This window comes from Bombina bombina, chromosome 1 (assembly GCF_027579735.1).
Source record: "Bombina bombina isolate aBomBom1 chromosome 1, aBomBom1.pri, whole genome shotgun sequence".
NCBI lineage: Eukaryota > Metazoa > Chordata > Amphibia > Anura > Bombinatoridae > Bombina > Bombina bombina.
In genome coordinates this window covers 526998543-527020170 of record NC_069499.1, presented here as the reverse complement: position 1 = coordinate 527020170, position 21628 = coordinate 526998543, and the positions used below count along the sequence as shown (strand labels likewise).

Sequence of the window (21628 nt, the reverse complement as noted above, 5' to 3'; positions counted from 1 at the left end):
GGACCTGATCCGACCTGAATACAGCGGTCCGCCAGACCTCGCTGAATACGGCGAGCAATACGCTCGCCGTATTCAGCATTGCACCAGCAGCTCACAAGAGCTGCTGGTGCAATGCCTCCCCCTGCAGACTCACGGCCAATGGGCCGCCAGCAGGGGGGTGTCAATCAACCCAATCGTATTCAATCGGGTTGATTTCCGGCGATGTCTGTCCGCCTGCTCAGAGCAGGCGGACAGGTTATGGAGCAGCGGTCTTTGTGACCGCTGCTTTATAACTGCTGTTTCTGGCGAGCCTGCAGGCTCGCCAGAAACACGAGGCATCAAGCTCCATACGGAGCTTGATAAATATGCCCCTTGGTTACAAAGTTACTCAGCTTCTTAATAGCCTCATTTCATAACCTTTTTTTTTGACAGCAGATCCAAGCAGGAGGCTTGTGATAAGTCAGTTTATGATCAGATTACTGCTTGCCTGCACTCACAGCTCTATTCATCGTTCCGGGGATGTCAATCTATTCATGAAATAGTATTCAGGCTGGGAACTCTAAATATGTTCTTATGGCATCCAGTTTAGATCATCAGCTAACATTATTCTTCAGCTGCTTTCCAGCACCCCTTTTCTTTGGGGGTTGAATATTTCTTTTTCTACAGACTTGTGATTCTTCCATTTCTTCTTAGTCCTAGATGCTTTTTCTGACAGTTAATCTTTTAAAAAACCTAAATTTATTTTGCAAAAAGGGTTGTCATTTGAGCCATCAGAGATTTTTCCTGTCATTTTAGATATGTGACTTTTCTGGGTAAAAGACAGATAGGACTTTAAAGTGAAGGTCAATTTTCAAGTGAAAGTGCCCGGTTTTTAAAAAAAACTATTAAAAACAGGGGCACATTCATTCATGAAAATTGACATTGCACCGTATTTTAAAAATACTTACCTTTTTCTTCTGAAATGCCGGATCGCCGTTCTGAAACAATGTCCCACCTGCTTCTTCCTGGTTTACTTACCCAGCAATGACGAAACCAGCTTCCTCCAATCAGCCGTGATTGGAGGATGCCGGAATCGTCATTGCTGACGTGTCAAGAGGCTTGCGACGGGCTGGTTAAGCACTGGAGCGGCTTCAAGAAGAAAAGGTAAGTATATTTTAAGAAAATGGGTGAAATGTCAATTTTCATGAATGAAAGTGCCCCTGTTTTTAATTATTTTTTTAGAAACCGAGCACTTTCACATGAAAATTGACCTTCACTTTAAAACAACATCTAGTGCAGTTTTTTTCATCCAGTTATTTCAAGCTCTTTAGTACTGGGACTTTTTCATATGCAAGGACAGCATTTCTAAAGATTGGAGTTTCATTCATTTCTAGTCTCGCTCACAGGCACGGGCTCATATACTTTTTGATGTTGGTTCCTATGGGTATATTTTTAGCATAAGAGTGTATTTAAGCTTAAGCTCTAGCTGCAGAAGAGCCTTTCCAATTTCTTCTCAAAGTTGTTTCAGAATTCCATCCTTTAGAAGATATGTAATCTTTTCTAGTGCCCCTTTTGGAGGATGTTTCACTTTTAGATATGTCAGGCTGTGGTATGAAGCTCTCCACATTTCTTTATATTCTTCTTCATTTGGTTTCAAACAAGTTTAGCAGGAAGTTTTATATTTCTGTTGTTTAAAAATACATTTATTTTACTTGCTTTGTCTCTTGGATTTTTCTTGTGTTCCAACCTTATGTTTTTGTACTGCTTACCTTTCATCTCACTTGGTATTTGTCTAAAAAGGACAAGAGAAGGCCAAGATAATTGGGACTTTAAATCATTTAAAATAGTAATTTCTATATCTCGGCCTATATCCTAGTCCCGTCCATATTTTTTCCATCCTATGGTGAATAGTCTAGAAATGGGGATATGTTTCATGTGATTTATGGGTAAGAGTAAGAGAAAGTGTTCTGCCCAAGCCTCCTCTAGGCTATAGGTCAACTTATAGAAATTACTGTTTTATATGATTACAATTTCTAATATTTGGGGGGAATTTCCGGGCAACGGCCATGATTAGTCGCATAGCTGCATGCTGCTAAAGCTTTTCTCTGAAAAATACAGAAATTTACATTTCAGCAAATTGCACTTTCTTGTACTTTGGACTCTACATCTATTGTGCTTAGTTTTGCAAGAATTGCTGCTGGCATCAGCGCCTGGAGCCGTTACAAGAACTCGGCCTACATTATACCCCCCGGCAGGGCGCCTTTGGCCCTGTCGTTACGCAGCACTCGAAATGCTACAACTTACAGCATATAATCTACCACCCTCACCGATTAAGACATAGGATGGAGTTTCATACGTGGGAGAACGTGATGAGGCACCTACTACAGTCTCACTTTTACAAGCTGGAGTGTGCTTTGTTTGGGGGCGAGAGATCCCCTACACTGCCAACAGAAGCCAAGGAAGGACTACTACCTGATGGACACCACACAGCATCACAAAGTGGTGATACAAATAGGGGAGATATGCAAACTGTTCCTGGAACCTGTGGTTACTATGCCGCAAAACCCTATCATGCAGCTGATATCCCTAGCCACAATGGCTACTTACACAAGAGCATCCACTACAGAGACATACCTGAGAGTAAAAACTGAGATTGACGCGCCCACATGGAGGGAAGAACTTCAAGCAAAGATTAGATCAATGAACTCTCTTCCTCACCTGACAGCTTTGCATATATCACAGTTGAACGCAGTAAATTGGATATCAGGCAGTCCGTTGCAGGCCACGGATTGCACATTTAACAGCAAGTATAATCCCGCGACTATGCCTCATGACATTACTTCTGAAAGTGCCTTGGTGAGAACGACCTTAAATAAAATAGGAGTTGGTTAACTATCCTTAGCAAGTGGGAATGCTAAGGAGAACTTGGACAAGATGGCACTTAAGCAGATGGAGGTTTTTCTTGAACTCTCTGGCTGTCTCTATCTATATATCACACTCGTATGTGAACTAAATGCTTATACTGGTTCCATCTCTAGTATTTTGAGTTCTCTACATATATGTATGCCTTTCAATGCTACAAGTTATATATTTTCGCTTCAGTGCACACTATGGACTATTACTGGCACCTTCTACTTTATCACTGTCAGTATGTTAACATATGTTTTCTGTGATTCTATACTTATTATTTGCTGCCTCTGTATCCAGTGGTTCCACATACCATACTTGTTTCTCTCAATATGGGCTCGCTATTTTGCTGAATTCTGCTGATACAGATGCACCTATTATTATTTTAGTTAGTGTTTACTTACTGTATGATTGTACGCCAGGCCTCCACACCTCTGCTAACACTTGAAGATGGGTTAGAATAAAGTTTGAGCAACACACTGATATCATAAGACTTAATGACCGTCATTGACCTGATATCATTACCTAGCAGTTTGGTATTCTTCCTCTCTCTACCCACAGTTACATAAAAGGCTCCAATTTACAGATTATAGAGATGATTGCAAGCTTCAACACACTTTTTTCAATATAATCTCACGCCTTAGTATACTTAGTACATCTCCTCCTATATATACAGGGAGTGCAGAATTATTAGGCAAATGAGTATTTTGACCACATCATCCTCTTTATGCATGTTGTCTTACTCCAAGCTGTATAGGCTCGAAAGCCTACTACCAATTAAGCATATTAGGTGATGTACATCTCTGTAATGAGAAGGGGTGTGGTCTAATGACATCAACACCCTATATCAGGTGTGCATAATTATTAGGCAACTTCCTTTCCTTTGGCAAAATGGGTCAAAAGAAGGACTTGACAGGCTCAGAAAAGTCAAAAATAGTGAGATATCTTGCAGAGGGAAGCAGCACTCTTAAAATTGCAAAGCTTCTGAAGCGTGATCATCGAACAATCAAGCGTTTCATTCAAAATAGTCAACAGGGTCGCAAGAAGCGTGTGGAAAAACCAAGGCGCAAAATAACTGCCCATTAACTGAGAAAAGTCAAGCGTGCAGCTGCCAAGATGCCACTTGCCACCAGTTTGGCCATATTTCAGAGCTGCAACATCACTGGAGTGCCCAAAAGCACAAGGTGTGCAATACTCAGAGACATGGCCAAGGTAAGAAAGGCTGAAAGACGACCACCACTGAACAAGACACACAAGCTGAAACGTCAAGACTGGGCCAAGAAATATCTCAAGACTGATTTTTCTAAGGTTTTATGGACTGATGAAATGAGAGTGAGTCTTGATGGGCCAGATGGATGGGCCCGTGGCTGGATTGGTAAAGGGCAGAGAGCTCCAGTCCGACTCAGACGCCAGCAAGGTGGAGGTGGAGTACTGGTTTGGGCTGGTATCATCAAAGATGAGCTTGTGGGGCCTTTTTGGGTTGAGGATGGAGTCAAGCAGTGGTACAAGAAGAAGTCTGCATCCTTCAAGAAAAACATGATTTTCATGCAGGACAATGCTCCATCACACGCGTCCAAGTACTCCACAGCGTGGCTGGCAAGAAAGGGTATAAAAGAAGAAAATCTAATGACATGGCCTCCTTGTTCAACTGATCTGACCCCCTTTGAGAACCTGTGGTCCATCATCAAATGTGAGATTTACAAGGAGGGAAAACAGTACACCTCTCTGAACAGTGTCTGGGAGGCTGTGGTTGCTGCTGCACGCAATGTTGATGGTGAACAGATCAAAACACTGACAGAATCCATGGATGGCAGGCTTTTGAGTGTCCTTGCAAAGAAAGGTGGTTATATTGGTCACTGATTTGTTTTTGTTTTGTTTTTGAATGTCAGAAATGTATATTTGTGAATGTTGAGATGTTATATTGGTTTCACTGGTAAAAATAAATAATTAAAATGGGTATATATTTGTTTTTTGTTAAGTTGCCTAATAATTATGCACAGTAATAGTCACCTGCACACACAGATATCCCCCTAAAATAGCTATAACTAAAAACAAACTAAAAACTACTTCCAAAACTATTCAGCTTTGATATTAATGAGTTTTTTGGGTTCATTGAGAACATGGTTGTTGTTCAATAATAAAATTAATCCTCAAAAATACAACTTGCCTAATAATTCTGCACTCCCTGTATTAATATAGGTCCATACGTTTGTGCCTATTCTTAAGACTCCTTACTTTTTATAACTAACTTAGTATATAGTCTACAAGCCCCCACAAGCTCTCAGGGTGAGTTATACGGCGCAGAGATATTTAAATTAGACACTCTATTGTGCAATACCACAATAGCCCATGACAAACACGTCTCATTAATTTCTGTCCCCGGCTCATTAATATTATGAAGCTAACCACCTTCAACCTGCTTGGACATAATCTAAAGAAGAAATTCACTTTCAACTAAACCATTGAGTAGGAATTTTCTCTGGTCTCCAGTTCTTGCCACTAGCGGCCGAAGTGGCGAGAACATGGGATTATATTAAACTAATAGCTTGCCCCAGTTTACACCGGATTAATTGTATGGATAGGTGAGTTTCCTCTTCTTGTGGCTACTAAGGCTGCATATAGATACTTGGGGACAAATAATCATTGCAAATTGTCTGTTGCTGGCTCCTAGAGATAGCACTACTGAGACAAGGAATAAACTGTTATATTGTCACTACAGTAATAATTTTCGAAGACGTGATAACTCTGGACATATGCTTACCTATGACATGATGGGACCTTATATGGGTTATCCTATTTATTACCTATCATCTATAAACAGTATTTGATGCCATGTTGGCTTCAAATTCTTAGGTGTATTTACATAGTATAAGATATATTGCAATTGATGTGGGGCACGATAGATATTCTTTTGTTGTGAAAAATCGGTGAGGACCAATTTTGTTATTATTTAAAGGGACACTCAATCAAAATTAAACTTTCGTTATTCAGATAGGGCATGCCATTTTAAATAACTTTCCAATTTACTTCCATTAACTAAATGTGCACAGTCTTTTTATATTTAAACTTTATGAGTCACCAGTTCCTACTGAGCATGTGCAAGAATAAGTGTGTATGCATTTGTGAATGGCTGATGTCTGTCACATGGTACGTGTATGCATTTGTGATTGAATGATGGCTGTCACATGGTACAGGGGGAGTGGAAAAAGACATAACTTTTAAAATTGTCAGAAAAAAAATCTACTACTCATTTGAAGTTCAGACTAAGTGCTATTGCATTGTCTTGTTATCTTGCAATTGTTGATTATGCAAATCTACTGTGCTTACTGGTCCTTTAAGAGTTTACTACCTATACTATATAGACAACTAAAAAAAAAAAAAAAGGTGGTTCATTCATTGAGACCTAAGAGTGGTCTCCTTCTATTCGGGACTACTTCCTGTAGATTGGTATCATTTACATCACTTGGAGGTCCAAAAGTGGCCTCAGCCATCATCTAGGAGGTATACGGTTTTTATAGGCTAATGATATATAATCCTATATTTCCATAACATGTCATCTAAATATGTGAACTACTATTCTTTGTGTTTTCTAATGGCTTATACCTGTATGTAAGCCTGAAATTGAACATTAATAAGAAAATAAAATTCTAATATTTGTGTCTCAAAAAAACTACTGTTTTACATAATTAAATTTTCAAATTTTTGTGTCTCAAACCTAGGAACGTCTTTGGAGGAAAAATCGCTCACCACAAAATAATGGTACATGCTATGGAGTGGATCTGAACAGGAACTTTAATTCAGCTTGGTGCTGTAAGTCTCATTATGCAAAGTGTTTTGAATTTTGTCAACTCGATAACAACAAGCAAAACATTACAAATAATTAAATAAAATTAATTAATTAATTAATCAATAGCTAATACATTTCTAGAATAGAAACAAAATTAATTAAGAGACTAGCTGCCTGGGTACTGTCATACGCATACAGACATGCAAAACAGCAAACTTTTACCACTCATTTTATGTAGTATGTTTCATGTCTAGAGATAAATGAATCAAAAGGTAAATAAAACAGCTTACTTACTCAATAAAGAGTCAGGTACATTATTATTATTATTTATTATCATTTATTTCTAAAACACTGCCAAATTCCGTAGATACATCACATAAGAAACTCTGCTTGCTGTCTATAAAGACTGGATCAATAGCATATAAACTTCTTTTTTTGACTATCATGCTTTTTGTAATCTGTAATATTGCTCAGTTTTCTTGAAGCCATTAAACTCAAAATCTACAACACATAAACATATCTTTCGGTCAGCCTCATTTAAAGAATAACACACAATCTGGAATTACAAATGGATGGTTAAAAAGCATCTTCACATGGCCAAGACTTTTTTTTAGCACACCCTATACAGTTAATGGAGAGCACTATTAGCTCCCTCATTATGTCTGTATTACAAGTGTTGCCAACCACACTGTAATGAGAACATTACTTTTGTAATAGGAAAAGACTGTGCCTCACTTTAAACAGACAGGTCAACAGCTGATTTCTTTTCCATTGGCAATCTGTCTTTCCAGCTAACATGGACAGTATTATAAAGTATATACAACTTTATCATTGGATACCTTAACCATGCTGAATATATTGCTGTTGTTTTTGTAACACATGCTGTTATATTGCAACTTTAATAACAATAAATAAAAAATAAATAAATAGATTAAAAAAAAGTCTATTATGTGAGGGAATTAACGTCCCAGAGATATCTGAAATGCAGACGTTCAGACTCACTAGACTTTTACTCGAACAATAAAAAAAACTATGGACTTGCAATATGAAGCCATATGGATTGCACTCAAGCAATTTTAACACATAATAGCAGCACCTTCTAGTCAACAAATTTGCATACATTTACAATATGTTAAAATACAGGCAGAGAGTGAAAGTTTTCTGAATAGATTAACACCTAGTTTGCAGCAACTGCTTTTCAATGTCCTAATTCCAGAGGCGTTACTAGAAACCACAGGGCCCAGGTGCAAGAATCTCTGCCTAATATCCTCACAACTTGCCTTATTTAGAAACAATAATTCTTACTAGAGTAGAATAAAGGCAGGACACTGTCATTTTTTTAGCAAAGATGCATTGTTTTGCAGTATTTTATCCATACCCCCCCCTGCTGAGAGCACCTAGGGACATATATGGGGCAAGATTAGGCAGTGTTCAATTTCAGTTTTTAAAATTAGAAAACTCACAGTTTTCAGAGTTAAATTACAGGAAAAGTAAACAAAATAAACACCAAGGGCCAGATTACGAGTTGAACGAAAACGTTTGCACGGGATCGATATGGGGTTTATCGCGGATGTTTGTGCTTGTTGGGTTTACCACTGGTATTACAAGTGGAAAGTAAATGCAATCGTGATTTGCGCTAGAATGATTACCACATCCTTAGAGCTCTGGTTAACTGTTTTGCGAAACAAAAAAGTGTTACATAACATATCAAAAATACATAACAAAGTACAGTTACACTCATAATAACACCAGCTAATAAAAAAAATGTCAAATAAAATATTGCACACAAGAGTTATAAAGGCTCGTAGATATGAGATCTCAGGTGTTAGAAAAAAGAGGCCGACAAAGAGTTTTAACATTGAGATACATGCATATACATTTCTAAAAATGTATATGTATGTGTGTGTGTATATATATATATATATATATATATATATATATATATATACACACTCCTCTCCTTCCACCTTATTAGGTACATTTGTTCAATTGCTTGGTAACACAAATTGCTAATCAGCCAATCACATGGCAGCAACTCAATGCATTTAGGCATTTAAACATGGTGAAGATGACTTGCTGAAGTTCAAACCTAGCATCAGAATGGGGAAGAAAGGGGATTTAAGTGACTTTGAACGTGGCATGGTTGATGGTGCTAGACGAGGTGGTCTGAGTATTTCAAAAACTGCTTATCTACTGGGATTTTCATGCACAACCATCTTTAGGGTTTACAGAGAATGGTCCAAAAAACAGAAAATATCCAGTGAGCAGCAGTTGTGTGGACAAGAATGCCTTGTTGATGTCAGAGGTCAGAGGAGAATGGCAGACTGGTTCAAGATGATAGAAAGGAAACAGTAACTCAAATGACCACTCGTTACAACCAAGATATGCAGGATACCATCTCTGAATGCACAACACATCAATCCTTGAAGCAGATGGGCTACAGCAGCAGAAGGACACACCGGGTGCCACTCCTGTCAGCTAAGAACAGTAAACTGAGGCTACAATTTGCACAGGTTCATGAAAATTGGAAAAACGTTGCCTGGTCTGATGAGTCTCAATTTCAGCTGTGACATTTAGATGGTAGGGTCAGAATTTGGCGTAAACAACATGAAAGCATGGATCCATCCTGCCTTGTATCAATGGTTCAGACTGGTGGTGGTGTAATGATGTGGGGATATTTTCTTGGCACATTTTGGGCCCCTTATTACCAATTGAGCATTGTTTAAACTCCATGGCCTACCTGAGTATTATTTCTGACCCTGTCCATCCCTTTATGACTACAGTGTACCCATCTTCTGATGGCTACTTCCAGCAGGATAATACACCATGTCACAGAGCTTAAATCATCTCAAACTGTTTTTTTTTTTTTAACATGACAATGAGTTCAATGTACTTCAATGACCTCCACAGTCACCAGATCTCAATCCAATATAGAGTCCCTTTGGAATGTGGTGGAACAGGAGATTTGCATCATGGATGTGCAGCCGACAAATCTGCAGCAACTGCGTGATGCTATCATGTCAATATGGACCAAAATGTCTGAGGAATGTTTCCAACACCTTGTTGAATATATGCCACAAAGAATTAAGGCAGTTCTTAAGACAAAAGGGGTTCCAACCCGGAACTAGCAAGGTGTACCTAATAAAGTGGAAGGTATATATATATATATATATATATATATATATATATATATATATATATATATATATATATGTATTTATAAACAGGTGTTCCTATATATATATATATATATATATATATATATATATATATAATCATCTAAAGTAAATATATACCATACCAAAAAACATCAGATAATATAGAAATATGTATTTATGAATACATAGAACATATTCTTCTATATGAAGAACATTGGAATGTGAAATATTAATATTTTCATGTTGGTTAGTGCACATGAGAATATTCAATCTGGTTTGCGCACGAATAGGGAGTTTTTTCCACTTTTTTGTTCCTTTGACTTCTATGGGGGAATATGTGGAATGTGCACGCAATATTCTAACTTCGGATTTTTGCACTCGTCAGGTTAGCGCACAAGCGAAAAGTCTCCTTTCAACTCATAATACGAGTGCAAACGTCTAGCGAAAAAGCCAAACTTCTAGCGCAGTTAACGCTCTAGCAGAAGCGTTAATTAGTGCTCCACTTGTAATCTGGCCCTACGTGTATTGCAAAGTGAAGTATTTTTACTGTGCATAGTTAAACATTTTATATTACAATCTTGAAGTGTTTCATACTAATATTATAGTGGTTATTTTGTGGTCCTCTGTCTGACACAAATCATCATAAAGGTTGGAAAATAGATGGTGCTTAATGGACAGGGAAAAAAAACAACACCATTTCGGATTTAGAAAACATCCAAATTTAACTAGAGAGGAACCTATACCTTGGTCATGTGTTGATGATAATTAAAATTGCCATTTGAAGTTTGCATGTACTTACGATAGAAAATTTTATGTAATTTTATTAAAAGTATGAATCACATTTAAAGGAATACTGGACCCAAATTTTTTCTTTCGTGATTCAGATAAAGGGGCCCATTTTTCAAGCTCCGAACGGCGCTTGTGAGCCCGTATTTCTGGCGAGTCTTCAGACTCGCCAGAAACACCAGTTATGAAGCAGCGGTCTAAAGACCGCTGCTCCATAACCCTGTCCGCCTGCTCTGATGAGGCGGACAGGAATCGCCGGAAATCAACCTGATCGAGTACGATCAGGATGATTGACACCTCCCTGCTGGCGGCCGATTGGCCGCGAGTCTGCAGGGGGCGGTGTTGCACCAGCAGCTCACAAGAGCTGCTGGTGCAATGCTGAATACGGAGAGCGTATTGCTCTCCGCATTCAGTGAGGTCTTGCGGACCTGATCCGCACTGTCTGATCAGGTCCGCAAGACCTTTGATAAATAGGTCCCATTGCATGCAATTTTAGGCAACTTTCTAATTTACTCCTATTATCAATTTTTCTTCGTTCACTTGCTATCTTTATTTGAAAAAGAAGGCATCTAAGCTTCTTTTTTTGGTTCAGAACTCTGGAGAGCACTTTTTGTATTGGTGGATGAATTTATCCACCAATCAGCAAGAATAACCCAGGTTATTCACCAAAAATGGGCCGGCATCTAAACTTACATTCTTGCATTTCAAATAAAGATACCAAGAGAATGAAGAAAATTTGATAATAGGAGTAAATTAGAAAGTTGCTTAAAACTGCATGCTCTATCTGAATCACGAAAGAAAAAATTTGGGTTCAGTGTCCCTTTATAGTGAATGCTAACTTTCAGGTATAATTTTACTAAAACTATTGTTTATGAGTCAGGTAAAAGGGTAGCTACTTTATATTGTTAAATATATGAAAACGTTTAAAGTGAAGGTAAAGTATGGACGTTTTTTCAGCCTAATTATATTACTTAGATCCTAAATAGTGTGATCGCTAACTTTTTTTCTAGCATTTCAATAAGTATTTGTTTATTACAAACTATTTAAATGTACTTACTGTGCCAGTATTTACTCCTCCCACCATCCATTTCCTGGTTTTTGGCATTCTTACGTATAGAGCGGTCCCACCCGCTCTATACATATCTCATAAGAGCGTTCTCGTGTGTACCTAACAAATTGCGCATGCGCACATTTTGCCGACAATTACCTATGCGCATGCGTTACTCTAATCGTTGGTAATGAAGAAGAAATAGCAGCGCTAAACGGGAGCGAGCTTCTATAATAAGGGAGGAATTAATGGCAACGCATGCGCAAATCGTCAAGTTAAGCAATGACGTCAAATGACGGCCGCGTAACGGCCAGGTTTTCAATTGGCTTTTTCAAGAACGTGACCAGCAAGGAAACAAAAAACAAAAAAACGGGTTGTTTTGAAAACGCTGAAAATTAAATGCTAAAACAGAGATAAGTGAGTTTATAGGCTAAATTAAAAAAAATGATGAATGAAACTAGCATTAATTTTGGTATTATTTTAACATGTACTCATACAATAGAGCTAACTTTACCTTCACTTTAACTCCCGCTGCAATTTCATACTAGTTCAAGACTAGAGGATGAGTAGAAGTTTTCAGCCCTGAGCTCAGAATATTTTCATATTTTAAAAAAATGCTCTTATTTCTGTGTTTTTAAGCCACCGGTGCCTCCAGGAATTGCTCCAGTTTTACATTCTGTGGTCTAAAGGCTGAATCTGAACTAGAAACCCAAGCCTTGGTCTCTCTTGTTCAGGGCATTAAATCTAATATCCTGTCATATCTGACCATACATTCCTATGGGCAATACATCCTCCTTCCGTATGGTTACACTACAAGCCCATCAACCAATCATAAGGAGTTGGTAAGTGTTCATTAATTTAAAACACAAATACTTGAGTACTAGTTTAACAATTTCCTTGTTAAAAATAAACACAAATAATTACAGTTTGCATGGATTTTTTTAAGCTTCCTCTGCAGCTTGATAACTTAAGGTGAAAGTTTTAAATTTGTTTATAAAAAACATTTCAAACAAACTAACTGTAAACATTTATTAAAGTGACATCAAATTCATATGTTTTATATATCTATAGTATATATTTACACAATTATGCTCCTCATTGCAAAAGAGCAGCATACAAAATAAATCTTTAATAAAACTTAAAAGAATGATTTTGTTTTGTTTTAGTTTGTTTTGCAATGCCGGTTAACCAGTTATGCACAGATATAAATGAGCATCTAGGCTAATCAAATCATCTATGGGCTCCATGTACTAAGCTGTCTGCGAAGTCTTCGTGACTATTTCCGTCTAAATTTCTGCGTGCGGATCAATAACCGTATGTACTATGCCACGAATCCATTGAAAACCTTACATTTACAAATGTTGAGCGAACTTGTCCGCAACTCTTGAATTCCAGTCTTTTTTGTAGCTATAAAATACTCGCTCGACATAAATCTCGCACAAAACAGTAATTACTAAACTATCTATTTATACGCTCGTGAATTTTCCGCACCTACCTCGTGAGAAATCCCTCACCAGCTTATAGGTGGCGAGCACCATAATAAACAATAGGGTCTATAACATATACGCCTACAACTGATTTAAAAGAGGGACAATACAATTGAATTGTTACTCACTTTTGATCCTGCTAGCCATGGAGACACTTCTTCAACTGTATATTATTCGTCTGATGCAAATCAGGGGTAGAAGGCAAATTCGTCAACCTGATGCCATACCAAATGTGGTTAGAAGAAGGAGATTATACGAGTACAGCGCGTATTCCTTCCTCGGGTTCCTTTAGATGCCCTTTCCGATAGAGAGGTTATTCAAAGGTTCCGTCTGGATCGACATTCAATATTGACTTTATATGCTCAAATAGCACATTTTCTAGAGCCTGTGACGGCTCGTTCAAGGGCCATTCCCGGAATACTCAAGTTTCTTGCTGCCTTGCACTTTTTTGCCACAGGATCATTTCAGGCAGTGTCCAGCGTCATCATTGGTTTCAGTCAGTCTGTCTTCTCGCGTCATCTATCCAAAGTTATCGATGCACTCATGCATATATTCCCCGAATATGTTTGTCTACCATTTACCACAGAAGAGTGGTAATCGATAAAGTCGAAATTCTACAGTGTGGCCGGAATGCCAAATGTCCTTGGGGCAATAGACTGTACACATATTGCAGTGACAAATCTGACGTTTCTGACACCTTACAGTCACGTGGGACAAACATGACTGACAAGTTGTAAGCAAATAATAGAACATTCGCAACTAGCGAGGCGTCATATGTATGAATCATTCGCCAGTGCTCGATGCGGATTAGACGCAAGATTTTTTTGTATGTTTTTTAGTACATATGGCGGGCGGGCGGGCAACATCTCGCTAGCTACGAGTTCAAGCGAGTCGAGCAGACACGTTGTCGGCGAGAAAATTGACGCTTTAATACATGGAGCCCTATGTGTAGAATATTATAGTTCTGAAATGTTCAGAGTTAAATTACTAAAAAAGCTGACAAAATTAATTAATGTACATTTACTGCACGAAAAAAATTGTTTGAGCACTAAACCAATAGTGCATGTAGTGGACTTTTTCGTGTAGGTCTGCGCTATAGTACTAATAATAATGGTTTAATTTAGGTCTTAAAAAGAGCTCCATTTTACAGTGATATTTGAATTGTGCACAAGTACAACACTTAATTCACATCTTGTAATTTGAGTAGAATGAGTGAGCTAATATAATTTTCCCCTTAGCTATCCATTTCAAGTATAGGGCATGCTACAAAAGTTTTGTCCACATTAAGATGCTTTGGTTAAAATATTGAACCAACCACTTGTCATACGAGGTTGTATGCACTCTGCATTATCTCCACTTTTAATCTTATCTAGCCCTTCATGTTGAATTAAATGTTAAGATCTATGAGAAAGTTGCCCAGAGAGTTAAATTACAATGCTTACATATATCCTTATAATAATATGAAATGGATATCAGATAATTCCAAATTGAATGTACTAAAGCCAATACAGTTCTTGCACTAACTGAATTAATGTTATTAAAGGGTCATGAAACCCAATTTTTTTCTTTCATGATTTAGAAAGAGCATGTAATTTTAAACAACTTTCTAATTCATTTTTATTATCTAATTTGCTTCATTCTCTTGATATCCTATGCTGAAAAGTATATCTAGATTGGCTCAGCAGCTGCTAATTGGTGGCTGCACACAGATGCCTTGTGTGATTGGCTCACCCATGTGCATTGATATTTCTTCAACAAAGGATATCTAAAGAATGAAGCAAAATAGATAATAGAAGTAAATGGGAATATTGCTTAAAATTGTATTCTCTACCCGAACCATGAAAAAAAAATGTTGGGTTTAGTGTCCCTTTAAGGTTTCTGACTAGATCAAATGATATCTGCAGGCTGGAAGCACAAGAAATCCATAGGCCCCAAAGAAGTACATCCTTCTGTTGTGCAACTAATGCTAGATTACAAGTGGTGCACTAGTGATAGCATGCACAGTAACCAATATCATAGGAGCGCGCAAAATTGATAGTACAAGTCTATGGTAACCGCGATAATCAGAGAAGGGTTAGCATGGCTATAGCAGGACATAAACAGAGGTTTAAATTTTAAACAGTCACAGGCTTTATTAAATGACAGAACTGGAACATAAACACAGTTTGTTATCAGCAAACAAAAACAATCCATAGTGCTGTACCTTTAAAACCTCTAGACAAGCCTTTTACTTGAATACTCTTGAAGTTGCAAGTGCAGAAAGTAAAATAAAGTCCTTTTTTCCAGGGCAGATTTTCATAAATCCACACAAAGGAAACCGCAGCATTTCAGCTAAAAACAAACATATATTTTTCTCTTCCTGTTAAACTGCCTAGCAGTTCATCTTTTTTTAATCCCCACCCCAGGTGTGTCTCCTATCTTAAATAACATAGAAAAAATGGGTCCTGAGTCCAAACAAATAATCCTATATCAGTATCAATTCAGGCCCAATTTGTCTTATTCATACAATGCAAATGAGACAAGTGGGGGGTGCCTGGTGCATATAAAGGGGCTGATTTATTAAGATGCTGGCAGATATGATACGCTGTAGTGGATCATGTCAACCCAACATCACTACATGCCGACAGAATGTCGGCATTTATCATTGCACAAGCATTCCTTGTGAAATGCTTGTGCAATTCCACCCCTGCAGATTCACGGCCAATTGGCCGCTAGCAGCGGGTGTCAATCATCCCAATCGTATGCGACTCCTGCTTCTTAACTCTTAACTCTTGCTTCCTGCAATTTGGAAACATTGGGGGTAGATTGCAGCATCCGCTGCTTAAAAAAATCTACCCGAAAGAGTTAATAATACCAAAAAGAAACATCTTTTAGGCACACATTTGGTAATGCTAAATAGCCGTTCAAATTGTACCCTTTAATTTACCCAGATTATAAAAATAGGTATATACATACTCTCATTAAAAAGTATATAGTACAAAAAACACATCAGGACTGCTGAGGTGTCTGAGAATATCAATGAATATTCTATACAAGGGGATCAAATTTCAAAATTCACTAACACACTAGTCCACTTTAACGGGGTAACCGGCCTACAACTGAGAAGCCCATTGTAGCATACTCTGCAAGTAAAAAAAGATCCCTGTAGTAATTACCACTTTAATTAAATGAGCCTCACAAATATGGGTAATTACTGGGCTTAACACATACAGTATATACTCTCATAGAATGAATTGCCACAATTATTGTCACAAAACGTTTTAAGGGTTACAGTCTTACTAACGTGATTAAAATATTCAAATTAAAGTGCAAACAAATTATTTAGAAATACCTCAGCAGACACATGCCTGTCTTGGTATCCTGAAGGTAGAGCGCATCAGGCTTTCGCTCTTGCGCTAAATGTTTACTTTCAACTTGTACTATGTATGCTAACCTGCCGGCAATACATTCGTTCTTTAAGTGCAGTTAGTGTGAAAAATGTATTTAGTGCGCCACTTGTAACCTGGCCCTAAATTGGGTGTAGTATAAGGAAAGCCAGGCTGGAGTAGCAGAATATGAGGGTGGGTGATGCAGATAATGCTTGACGCGGTTTTTAAAGTAAAAAAGGAAATAAAAGTAATTCTAAATGAGCATTATAGGCATTCACTGTTTTGCAATGTAATACATGAAAATTAATTTATAATTTGCATACTGTTGAATATTATGAAGGAAAATCAGCAATACTTTGTGTTTTTAACTAGATAATCAATTTGCTCTTCTTAGAACTACTAAATTGTATAGTGGCACATATAAGTTGGAGGAGAATATCAATTAGATTCTTTTTTTTAAGTTATGTTTAGAAAAGTTTATTATATTATATTTTCCAGACTGATGTTGCTGAAAAAGCTGCTGCTAAACTCAAGGAAAAACATCAAACTGTATATACAGTGGGTTCTTCATCTGTCATACTATGTAAGTGATTTAACTGTAATAGCTATGTAAACTTAAAAACATGTTTAAAGAATTAGTTCTGGTGTGGACCAGGTTTGTGCATGTGTTTCTGTTTTTATCTAAACACAGTCATAGTGTAATTGTTACTAGATATTTGAATTTCATAACTTTATTATCTCCTAAAGACAGGATTCCTCTCTTTCAGGTTAGAAGTATAATGGCCTTATATATAGCAGGTGATTTCTATAGACATTTTACAGTATCCTAGACTCAAAAAGAGAATAGTGCTCCTTCATCTTAGCAAGCCTCTAATTATTTTCTGGAGGCTTTATGAGACTTGAAGTTGAGAAGGGACTTTTTGGTGCAGGCCCAAAAGTGTTTTAAAGACAGAATTGCAATTGAAGGGGCCATGAGGTGCCAGTGAGCGGGGTTTGGCAGGCCATGGGCGGTGGTTTTCATTCTGGAAACTGAGACATTTACCTTAAGGGAGACGCTGCAGGAGGGACAGTGGGGAGAGCACCAAAGTGTACACCAGCTTTTAAGAGTCCTTTCTTTCAACCCATGTTTCATGATCGCATAATCCTTGCAACACATTAATTCTAGCACCTGTCACCTCCAATCATTTTAGTTCTAATATCGCGGTCGCACTGTACCAAACGTGTTATTAAAATGTTTGGTACATTACAACTGTGTTATTAGAACTAAACTTGTTATTTACAGTGAGAACTACAGTTTTGTGCAATTTTAGCACCTGAATAAATACAAATTTGAAAAAAGTGTCGTTTTTTCAAATGTGCAATGTTTGAAAAAACACTATTGTTAACCGAAAAACTTGCAGCCACTTTCTTCTGCTGGATATTAATTTCCCATACACTAAATCTTTTTCATAAAAACACACCAAAATGAAAACACATTTATTTTCATAACAATGTAAAAATACATAATATATTATATAACAGTGTAATGTGTATATATAACTCACTATATACATATGCAAATTTTTGTATTGTAACAAAGAGTTCAGTTTAAGTTCACATATCATATGTAAATTGTCATTCCACACTGTCTAAACCAGGGTTCTTCAAAAACTTTTTCTCCAAGACCCAGTACAATGATATACCATGTACATTCACGTCCCTATTTTTATGCTTGGTCTGAAATTTTCTAAAGTAATATACAACAAGATAGCTGCAATTTTTGGCAAACTGAGCAAAATGTGTGAATACTTTATTTCTAATTGTAGTAAAAATTGAAAGTGTTGTAAAAGGTTATAACACACACGTACCTTCATACAACACACAGACTCTCATACAACACACAAACTCATATAACACTCATACCACCCACACTCTTTTACAATACACATACACAGCACACGCAATGTCATCCAACACACATCTCACATTCTAATATGCTTTAAACATTCTGCCACTGGCAGAGAATGTTTGCATCCCACAGTGAAGTGTACTAAAAGGATGTTTTGTGAGACTAACTTCAAACAATGATTAGATCCCTTTAGAACATTTCACCTGTAATTTCAATTTTGATGCTGATACTTAGAACATACTACTATTATGACCATGTTTGGACATCGGGCATAAGAGTGAGTGTTCATAGGATGGGAGAGCACATGGGTGGTAAAATGGCTGAGGATGGGGTAAAGAAAATGGTGGGTATAGTTAATTTTTCATATAAGGGTGAGAAGACTGCCTGCAAGCATGTTCCTAATGTAAGGAAGGGATATGCCTAGGGGAATGTGTTGCAAAAGAGTGGGACCTGCATAAGAGTAGGAGGTCGCCCAAAGTGCACGTAAAGGTTAGAAAGATGCTTGTGTATGCAAAAGGGTGGGAGAATGCTGTTTGTTCTTAAGAATAGGAAAGCACTTGCATAAGAGTGGGAAGAACACATGTGCGTGTACATAAGAGTGTGACAGCCTCTGGAAATGAGCACTTAGGAGTGGCGATCAACCTCATTGGTTGGTTAGTTGAATCGTAACCCTTGAATACCCCATCAATGATGCTTCTCCAAAATAATTACCAATGCTAACCATTGCTCTAGCCTATTTGGCCAAGAAGCCCACTAAAGTGTGCATGTTACACTGACACACTTGACATTTTGGGTTATTTCAAAAGTAGGGTCCCATTTATATAAAGATTTTTATATCCCTATAGCTGTCATATGATTTTAATAGTAATAACCATCACCTGGGAACATTTTGATTTGTTGTTGATGTCAGGGCTAATAGATAATTATTTCACTGAGAAGTGAATGAGTGTGAAATGAAGTAATATATTTGGGAAGATATATGTAGCGTGAGTTAAAGCACAAATGTTTTAAATGTTTTGCTATATTATGAGAACTTGATGGGCATAATAACGTGCATCTATTGTCACTCACCACTCTAAAATATTAATACTACAGTATGTAGTTTTAAAGTACATCTGTTAGTGGGGTCTATTTCACTTGAGCCATTATTAAAATAAATAAGCTACTGATACCCCATGCCTTGTGGACAGCTAGCAATCTGGTTTACTTGATGTTGTTGATGGCTTTCTGGAGGGACACCCAGCTGTTACAGGCCTTGGTGCTTCTGCATCAGATGCACCTCTTATTGTTCTTATTGTTCTGGCCCTGAGTGCTCCATTTGTGTATTGCTTAAAATTCTGCATACTGGGCTCAATTATTTAATCCCACGTACCATTGGCATGAAAAAAAATAATAGCTCATACTAATAATAACTAAAAAAAAACATAGTTTCATCTGTGAACGGATACATCCACAAGGGGAAACATTTGTACTCATAATAAATAGCCATAATAGTATTGTAAACCAGTAAAACACTAGTGGAACTTAGGACTAAGCTAGAAAACATTCAGCTGTCAATGTATGAGGTGTTACTGACAAAAAAGCTTACATTATATTTAATAGTAGGAAGAGCTAGAAAGCACAGCCAGTGAATGAGTATGGTATGTAAGCTAGAGATGCAATCCGAAAGGAGTAATGGATTTTAAGAATAGGTTTAGGAAAGCTTAAGAGCTCATACCTTTCCCTTCTTTTCTTTTAGACAACAATTCTGGGTCATCTGCAGACTGGGCTGCTGATCAGAAAATAAGAATATCTTACACAATTGAACTCAGAGACAATGGTACATATGGATTTCAGCTGCCACCCGAACAAATCAAGCCTACTTGTGAAGAGACAATGAACGCTATGATGTCCATAATTGAATATCTCAGTGACAACTACCTTGAGAATAGTGCTGGTATTATTACGTCTCAATGGCTGAATGTGTTTCTTTCTTTTGCTTTTTTGCATTTATTACTCAATAACCCATTAATCTGATTTTATTTGATAAATGCCAAAATAAAAATATTTTATAACATTGAATATTTAGATGTTATATTCACTTCTTTCTTCATTAATTATTACACATGATAAACATATTTTCTATTACAGCTAGACTTGTGCACAAACAGTAAATTTGGTTTGTCAAATAAATTCAGCTTGGAATTTTCGACCAATTCTAGTTGTCAGAATTTCGTTCTCGGTCACGTTTGGTTCGGCCGAATATTCAGATAAGAATTTTGTTCAAAATTAAATTCATTCCATTGCATTAACACCGTTAGGAAGCCCAGAAAACATTCCTTTTAGCAAAAACATTACACTGCTAGCAAATGCCAACTATTGAAAGGTTCAGTGCTAACTGGGACAATAGAACATTCAGGAACTAAAACCATTTTTACAAAGATAATTCAAACAATAAAATGAAAAGGATTTGATAATTACAGTAATATAAATTATTAACTAGTACTACCTTTTCACACAACCCTATTGTCTCCCCTCTTTTAACCTTCCACTTCCCACCACTACAACCTATAAAAATTACTTTTTTTCAACTCTCTCATTCTTTTTGAAATCCCTCACTTTGGGCCTGATAATCAAAGGCTTGCCAGTATGGAAAGAAATCATGCAAAAAATCATTGGGATTGTTTTTAAAACCCTATATTGTAATGTAGGCATCTTGATAAAGGCCGGTACGGCTGAAACGCGTAGATCAGCTCACTTATAACTGTACGTTATCCACTTCCAAAGGAAATTGCTAGTAGGACAGGTGCATTGAGTCACTTTTTAATAAAAGAGTGTACTCTACATGCGTAATCCGTTCCTAGAATCTACTAATAACCCTTTCTAAACAGTTCCTGAACAGGTGCATAATACTCCACAGACCTTTGGAGTACACAGTATATGCATAATTCCTGCAAACAGAAACTAGCTAATTATACCAACACCGCACTGCCTTTATAATGGAATTATTATACAAAATTTTGACTAAAAGCCAAGCTCAACCCACGACCATATTACTACAACTTGCTGAAACCAACTGCCCATGTCAAACGGAGAGGAACTATACATATAAGGTACCGAACTTTTCCTTATACCGTATAAGAGACATCTCTCTAGTGATGTCGCGAACTGTTCAGCGGAGAACAGTTCCCGGCGATCTTAGCTTGTTCGCATTTGCCGCGGCGGGTAAACATATGCAATGTTCGATCCGCCCCCTATTCGT

At 37.3% G+C, this 21628-nt stretch overlaps 1 protein-coding gene across 1 annotated transcript in view; it reads left to right on the top strand.

The window, feature by feature from the left end:
- The window catches only part of LOC128638476 (carboxypeptidase O), a 145251-nt gene extending 124803 nt beyond the window's left edge, over nt 1-20448 (top strand). The window contains exons 10-13 of the mRNA XM_053690448.1: nt 6585-6675; nt 12284-12486; nt 16998-17082; nt 20126-20448. Of these exons, the coding sequence (XP_053546423.1) occupies nt 6585-6675; nt 12284-12486; nt 16998-17082; nt 20126-20403 (657 nt within the window). The 3' untranslated portion in view covers nt 20404-20448. The remainder of the gene's footprint in view (nt 1-6584; nt 6676-12283; nt 12487-16997; nt 17083-20125) is intronic.
- Nucleotides 20449-21628: the final 1180 nt, after the last annotated feature.